An 8216-nucleotide genomic window follows, 5' to 3' on the forward strand; every position below is an offset into this window, starting at 1 on the left:
ATATATTCATATGTATATGTACTTAATGTACTAGTATGTATGTTGACTACAATAACAATAATAATAAATACATTTCTTTTATTTCGTATCTTAAGTTTATTACGTATGACTGTATTTCGAATACAACTGTTGTCATTGTAATTGTTTGTTTTATCAATTTTTCATTTTTACCCACAAAAACTCACCATTATTACACTCTCTCTTTTTTAATATATTTTTTATCAATATTTTAGGCTTTTTGTTGTATTTATTCTGTTTATTAATATATTTATCATTTCATATTTTGTATTTCATTATTTTTGCCATTTTTTTGAGTTAACATTGTTGTTGTTGTTTTTAAATAGTTGTACTCTTTCTTATTACGTTTTGTTTTTATCATTATTTTGTGGTAGCACCTGCTAAATACATACATACATGTATTTAACATATGATTTTGTTTTTAATACGTAGTATGTTGATAAATCATTTGAAACAAGTAAAAAGTGAGCTTTTATAAATTTAAACTTTAAAAGTGAGATAAAATAAAAGTGAAAGCTTTTCTATTGCAATTTGTTTTTTATTTTATCAAGCTAAAAAGAAAGAGAAATGAGATTTTATTAAAGTTTAAAGGCTATTTATTTGGAATCGTATAAGTGATATGTATTAATATTTGTTAATAAATAATTATACGTCACCCAGGACTAGAGTTGAGTTGCATGTTTTTTCCGCATATGCACATTATTTACAGCAGGAAACATAAAAGTGAATTGCAAATTTGTTTACATTGTTGAATTCCCACTGACTTTAGTCGAAACTGCCAAATTCAGAAGGAAAAAATCCTTGACTGCTATTGACATTTTTGCATATTTTCATAAAACTCCTTAAGCATTTGACATTTTCATCTTGTTAAGAATCTTTGTAGATTAAATCGGATTTGAATATGAACTTTAAATGTCAGTCGTGTATGAGTTTATGTGCTAAAACCGCAATATAGATACATAAACACAAGAAAACACAGCATGTGTTATTCTTCAATTGACAACATCTTAATATGAGGCTATGATACGATTCATTTGTTTATTTCATAAGGGCAAACTGAAAAATACTTTAAACATTATTAGCAATGTTTTTAATAAAACCATACTTAACATTCTTCAAAATTTAAAGAATAAAAAAATCCATATTTCGTTCAAATATAGATATTTCGATCTATAGCGAGTGCTGTAATATGGCTCCCGTTTTAATTAAACAATCAAGTTTTCAATAAAATTTTAATTTTAAAATAATTTTCAGTTTTCCCTTGTACTTAATACTTACGAGCAGGGATCGTAAATAATAATTATTTTTGAATTTTTTATAGAAAAAAATCAAATACAATAAAATATCGGAAAACAAATTCAAACATACCATTTTTATTGGTTTGAGCTATATTTTTATAAAACGATATGATTTTTAAATTTTTGATTTTTATTTTTTTGGCAAAAAATAATAATTATTTTTTGATTTTTATTTTTTTTTGGGCAGAAATAAAAATTTTTTTTGATTTTTATTTTTTTGGCAGAAATAAAAATCAGTTTATTGTAATATTTTCCGTTTATAATGCATATGTACATACCTACATACATACATACATACATACATGATGATTGGTACATACATACTACATGTTTATTAGAATAAATTGATTTTTATTTCTGCCAAAAAAATAAAAATCCAGAATAATTATTATTTCTGCCAGAAAAAATAAAAATCAAAAATTGATTTTTATTTCTGCCTGAAAAAATTAAAATCGAAAAATAATTATTATTTCTGCCAAATAAAAATAAAAATCAAAAATAATAATTATTTTTGGATTTTTATTATAAAAATCATAACGGTTACGGTCCCTGCTTACGAGTGTATGTTTATTTATACATACATACATATGTATGTACATATGTATATTTATTTTGCGGTTGACTATGAAACAATTTATTTGCAACTGAAAACAAACAAATTGACATGGAGTTTGCACTGTTTGTTTGCCACACGACAACTTGTTGCATCTCAATCAACATAAATTATGTTACACATGAAGAAAAAACTGTCGAAACTTTGTAAATATTTATTATTTTTGTGCTTATATGTATTCTTTTATCAAACGAAACAATTAAATATTTTTATTCCCGAATTCAAATTTAATTTTAATTTAGTCTTTTTTTTCACAGTGTAAAATTAACATCTTATGGTTTTGTCATTTTGCATGTGACCCTTCTTTTACAATGATTCTATTGAAACTTAACAATTTTCTTGATATTTTTACGCAAAATAATTTTTCCCAAAGGCTGGCCAAATCCCTCATGCTGTTGATAGACATGCAGACCTCTTACAACGGTAGCATGCACCATACCGCGCAAACGTTGATTGACATAAGGAGTGGCCTGTAATAGGTTAAGCCCATATAAATTCTTTGAATATTTAAATAAATTAAAGATAATAAATTATTTACCTTATTCGATGAATACAATACATTGGCATCAACTTGAAATTCTTCATCGGGATCCCAAATACAAAAGTCGGCATCATAACCCTCTACAATTTTACCCTTCGACTTTTCTAAGCCGCACAATAAAGCTGGTCTCTCACACATGGTTTTGTAAATGTGTTGTATGCCCAAACCATACTTCTGACATTGAGTCCAAACTATGGGTAGACCTAATTGCAGGGAAGAAATACCTGGCCAGGCATTTATAAAATTACCCCTCGTACGACCATATGTTAAACATTTGGGACCCGGTGTTGCGGGCGAATGATCTGATGCTATAATATCCAAACATCCCGACTTTAAAGCTTCCCAGAGAGCGGGTTGATTTGCTCTTTCACGTATCGGTGGTTGAGTTTTGAATTCTGTGTGGCAGTCTTCTATGTCTTCGGCTGCTAAGCTGAGATAGTGGGGACATGTTTCGGCAGTGAGTTGAGCTCCTTTACTTTTGGCTTCTTTTATAATAGGCAGGACTTCATTGGAACTGAGATTTAATAAATGAAATTGTTTTCTGGAAATATATAGAAAAGATTTTGGGTTCTAGATATTCTTAAAACTTGTTTTACTTACTTTTTATGCCTCAAGGCAAGATCGGCTACAATTTGTACTGCATTAACTTCCATTCGAGAAGGTCTAGTTCTCAAAAATGATTCATAACATTTGGGTTCTTCTTCGTTAGGTTTAATGGGTGTCATCAACATTTCTTCAGCATGAACGGCTATAACAATATTATTGTCTAGTTTAGTAAGAAGAGTGTCCAATTGTTGTTTATTAACAGCAGGAAATTCTTTGCTAACAGGTTCGGCGGCTGGCGAGAGTGAACATTGTAGGCCAACCACACCACCACCGATTAAAGCCTCGATATCATCAGAATTGCCGGGTATAATACCGCCCCAAAAACCAACATCAACATAAATTTTGCCACGAGCCGTGGATAATTTTAATTTTAAACCGGCCAAGGAAGTGGTGGGAGGTATAGCATTTCTATAAATAAAGAAGAAATTGTTAAAAACAACAAATATTTATGGGAAAACTTTATTATATTTACGTTGGCCTGTCTATGATGGTGGTAAAACCGCCTGCTGCAGCTGCTTTTGTGGCGGTTAAAAATCCTTCCCAATCTTTACGACCTGGTTCATTGATATGTACATTGACATCTATAAGACCCGGCATTAAAACCAAATTTTCAAAGTCATACACCTATGAGACAAAAATTAGTAATATTAACAAACACAATTAGGCACAAAATGTTTGCACTTACCGCCTCCGATTCTATATTATACAAATATGTATTAACCTCCCCAGCTGTTCTCAAAACCTTTTGTATTATTCCCTCATTGTTGACGATTATGCCACCATGTATAAATCCATCTTCGGTGCCCAAATAAATACGTTTACTTAGGAACAATAAATCCATTATAAATGGTTTATATTAGATTTATTTTATTTTGTTGTTTACAAAATTTACACACGGAAAATTGATCACTTTATTTTATAAATAATTTTCTTAATTAAATTTTCTTTTGCATAACTTAGTCAGTGATCTTTCTATTTGTTTTTCGTTTCACCGGTTTCAATTGTTGTCAGCTTGTGAAAATTTACTACTGATCTTCGTTGTTGTTGATATAAACATTTTGTTTTTCTAGTCGGTGAAAAATTTTTCTTACATATGATCGAGGGTAATAAGCTTTTTGCAAAGCTTTTATCTTAGAAAACTTTTTAAGCTGTAAAGCTTTTTGGTTTAAAAATGTTATTTTGAATTGAAAGTGCTCCAACCACGCTATGAATGAATATTTGATACAAAAAATTCCAGGTGAGACTCATAAGGTCTCACTCACTGTCTATTGCAATGAATACTTTTTTCGGGATCTCCATATGAACGCAACATGTTTGATCTAAAGTACACAATAAATGGTAATGCTTATCGGGACGTAATTTTACAAGTTCAGTTCTTGATTTCCCTGGACTTTTATCAGCATTTGTTCGCATTGATTTAATATCGACATTTAAACAACATTATTTTTAAGTTACCAATAGATCCGGCCTTCTTGAATTCTTCAATTCAGTTGAAGTTAAATATAATTAGTCGGAACAGATGCACCATATTTGTATTATTCTTCAACAATTTGCTGTTTTCTGTTCTCAATCTATTTATATTAAAGAGTTAAAATTTGAAAATGAAACATCTTGAGTTTTTAAAGAATGATCCCATGATACAACTATTATTATAGTTATATTATGGAATGAACCCAAATATTATTTTTATTATGACAAAACAATAATCTAAATAAACAACCCTGACGATTAAATAATTTCCTCGAATTAATTTAATTTCCTTTCTAATTTTGTCGAATTTAACTAAATAATTTTCGAATATATTTCATAGTAAACAAATATTGATTTCTTTAGGATTTACAATACATGTCACCAATATCAGCAGTATAATCCAAAATTGTAACGACAAAAAATTGTTTACATAGAAGCAACAAGCGGCAGCACAATCTCCCTGGTAACCAAAAACAAATTTACCATCGTCACATGAAACCTAAAAAGTTTACAACTGATTTTGTTGGTTCAATAAATGCCACAAGTTGAAGTAGAATCGAAAAAACGTTAAAACGAAAGGCAGCAGAAAAATTGAAGGATAACAAATGTAAACGAGCATTAAGAAGTTTATTTATTGAAAGACGTCATATTTAAGATTAAAAACTTTACACAATTTACAACAACAAAACTAATTAAAAACTTTTACAAATGGCTCAAGAAACAGGTGGTGCTGCAAAAAGGTTAAATGCCACCTATTCCAGTATGTATGGAAGGTAATTTGCAAATGCAAAGAAAATTGCAATGGAGTAATATTGAAACGTAATGGAAAAAATATTCATTTAAAAACTAAACATTTTAGAGTCAGCAATAACATGGGTCATGAACGCATGAAGGTATACTTTTGCACCGATTTTGATAAGTCGGTTTTGGTGAATAATTTTGAAAAACGTGGCTGGCATCAAGTTGGTGGCGATGATGATTGGAATTTTTATTGGGCTGGTGTGCAGACATGTCGTAATATCTTCAGTGTAGACAGTGGTTATCGCATGAATGACAATCAAATGATTAATCATTTTCCAAATCACTATGAACTATCGCGTAAAGATCTTTTGGTAAAGAACATCAAACGTTATCGCAAAGATTTGGAAAGAGATGGCAATGCTTTGGCTGAGAAGTCCGATTTAAATTGGTCGGTAGGTGGGGTAACCAAATATTTATATTTAGATTTTATACCCGTTACATTTGTTTTACCAGCAGGTGAGTTTAATAGAATATTGGCAAAATATATAATAAACTTCTATATAAAATTTATTTTTAGATTACAACATGTTTGTGGAGGAATATCGTAAAAATCCCCAAAGCACTTGGATTATGAAACCTTGTGGCAAATCCCAAGGTGCTGGCATTTTTTTAATCAACAAACTTTCGAAACTGAAAAAATGGTCTCGTGAAGCTAAGGGTGCCTTTCATCCGCAGATTGCTAAGGAAAGTTATGTCATTTCACGTTACATCGATAATCCTCTGCTGATTGGTGGCAAGAAATTTGATTTACGTTTGTATGTTTTAGTTACTTCATTTCGTCCTTTGAAGGCTTATCTGTTTAAGCAAGGATTTTGTCGTTTCTGTACGGTGAAGTATGATACTAGTTGTACGGAATTGGACAATATGTATGTGCATTTAACAAATGTCAGTGTTCAGAAACATGGGGTAAGTTGAAAGAGGTGATAATTGTTAATACATACTAATAAAGAAATCGTACTGAAGTTTCGCTCGAAAGTTAAAAATGTAATTCGCGAAATAGTTATTAAATAACTTTTAATGATGAAATTCGATCAATTTCGAATGGATTGCAAGAATAAATTCTTCTGCCAGAAGGGCATTAATTTATTATATTACATTTCAAAATAATCCCATTCAAATCCGAGTCTTTTGTAGAATCCAAAGTGAGAGAAATTGAAATTTGTTCTTAATTTTGTATGGTTTTACCAAATATTTTTATTTACATCAAAATATTAACAAAATTTTATTGTAAACCTTTATTTTAGGGTGAATACAATTCACTGCATGGCGGCAAATGGTCAGTACAAAATTTAGCCCTATATTTAGAAGGCACGCGTGGAAAAGAGGTTACCGATCGCTTGTTTGGTGCCATTTCATGGCTAATTGTACATTCTCTACGAGCCGTGGCCCCAGTAATGGCTAGTGATCGACATTGTTTTGAATGCTATGGCTATGATATAATAATCGATAACAATCTTAAGCCTTGGCTGGTGGAAGTGAATGCCTCACCCTCTTTGACTTCACCACCGTAACGGATCGCATTTTAAAATATAAATTAATAGATAATATATTATCGGTCGTTTTGCCGCCAGATGGTATACCAGAGTGAGTTCTCTTTCATATTATTAAAGATTTTCTAAATATTTCCTATGTTTGTTGTTACAGTGTCCGCTGGAATAAAATTCCCAGTGCTGATGCTTTGGGTAATTTTGAATTGTTGCTGGATGAAGAGTTAGCCGCTCAAGAAGAAGCCCAAAATAGCCAACAAAGTAAGAATTCTAAATCCATGGGTAATAGATGGAAATGAGTTAGTTTTTGCAACTGTGATGATTTTCATATTTTTAGTTTTAAATTTTAGTATTAAGAATTAGAGAAATTCCAAATAATTAGCGCAATTTTTGTTTTATAATACAGAATTAACTAAGTGCAATATAATTAAAAGAAAAAATCTTTATTCAAAATTATTATAAAAGACTCCATTCCATAGTTAAGTTTATAGTAGACTATAGTTTATTTACCATATACATACAAAAATATCTAAGTTAAAACCATTCTAAACTATTTCTATACAAAACAAAAGATCTTTCAAATTAATTAAAACTTGTAAAAAATAGAATAAAGCATAATTTCAAAATGCCCAAAATAAACTCTTGTTTTTATTTTATACCCATAATTAGGTTATTTTAAAGCGATTCACTTCAGAATAATAAAATTAATTTTCAATCGCTTTTAAAAATCCTAAAATTCCAATGAAAGTTCTCCAAATGCCATTAAATTTGCTAAAATTCAATTTGAATTTCAATAAATTAGCTTTAAATTAGCAAATTTGGTTTGGCAATGCCGCTTAAGAAATGTTTATTTTTGATGCTGGCAATGCTGTCTTTCGGCCTAAAATCCAGCGCCATCTATCGGTGGCTCAATTTTTGTTTTGGTCACTAAAAAATCTTGTCGCTCAATAGATGGCGCTGACCAGAGGTCGTTCCAGGGTTGCCATCCTGCAGAAATCGGGTATAAAGTGGGATTTTTAAAAAGGCATAACTCGGCAACGAGTGTTAACCGATTTGAATAAAACTATAGGCTGTATACAGGGGAAATATAAAGCTATTTTAAAATTTATTTTGACAGGGTTGCCAGGTTGTGTAAGTAGGTAAAAACTTATTGTGTAACGAGACATGTTTAAGCCATTCCTTAAAGTGAAATATCTCAAGACCTAATGAACTGACTTCGATGGAACCAAAGGCTATGGATAGGAAAAGTATTAAACTTAAAAATTTTTACTGGCCATTGTTGCCAGGTTTCTTTATTAAGTGAAATATACAAGTTTTTTAAGTAACAATAAAACATTGTTATAATTCCGGTAATATTAATCCCATGAAAATTATTTGTAGTT

The 8216-nt window shown here is 30.2% G+C and overlaps 2 protein-coding genes across 2 annotated transcripts in view; one reads left to right on the forward strand and one right to left on the reverse strand.

Annotated features, from left to right (window-relative positions):
• The window catches only part of LOC119610809 (probable tubulin polyglutamylase TTLL1), a 21821-nt gene extending 14669 nt beyond the window's left edge, over positions 1-7152 (forward strand). The window contains 6 exon segments of the mRNA XM_037966175.1: positions 4910-5319; positions 5406-5803; positions 5865-6253; positions 6592-6844; positions 6847-6931; positions 6992-7152. Of these exon segments, the coding sequence (XP_037822103.1) occupies positions 5255-5319; positions 5406-5803; positions 5865-6253; positions 6592-6844; positions 6847-6931; positions 6992-7133 (1332 nt within the window). The 5' untranslated portion in view covers positions 4910-5254 and the 3' untranslated portion in view covers positions 7134-7152.
• On the reverse strand, positions 1948-4242 carry LOC119610808 (allantoinase). The gene is made up of 5 exons (XM_037966174.1): positions 3762-4242; positions 3549-3700; positions 3071-3484; positions 2468-3011; positions 1948-2399 (listed from the first exon to the last, which is right to left on the reverse strand). The coding sequence occupies exons 1-5, from the start codon at positions 3915-3917 to the stop codon at positions 2247-2249; spliced, it is 1419 nt and encodes a 472-aa protein (XP_037822102.1). The 5' UTR covers positions 3918-4242; the 3' UTR covers positions 1948-2246.
• Positions 7153-8216: the final 1064 nt, after the last annotated feature.

This window comes from Lucilia sericata, unplaced genomic scaffold (assembly GCF_015586225.1).
Source record: "Lucilia sericata isolate MDLA Ls3-8-SP2 unplaced genomic scaffold, ASM1558622v1 Contig001280F_arrow, whole genome shotgun sequence".
In the NCBI taxonomy this organism is placed as follows: Eukaryota; Metazoa; Arthropoda; class Insecta; order Diptera; family Calliphoridae; genus Lucilia; species Lucilia sericata.

What these genes read in the sequence shown, in the direction of transcription:
- LOC119610808 (XM_037966174.1), bottom strand. Translation starts at nt 3,917, where the DNA reads ATGGATTTATTGTTCCTAAGTAAACGTATTTATTTGGGCACCGAAGAT. An exon ending in ATAATATAGAATCGGAGGCG is followed by an intron (nt 3,701 to 3,761) that starts GTAAGTGCAAAC and finishes TTTGTCTCATAG; the next exon opens with GTGTATGACTTTGAAAATTT. An exon ending in CTTGCCTTGAGGCATAAAAA is followed by an intron (nt 3,012 to 3,070) that starts GTAAGTAAAACA and finishes ATATATTTCCAG; the next exon opens with AAAACAATTTCATTTATTAA.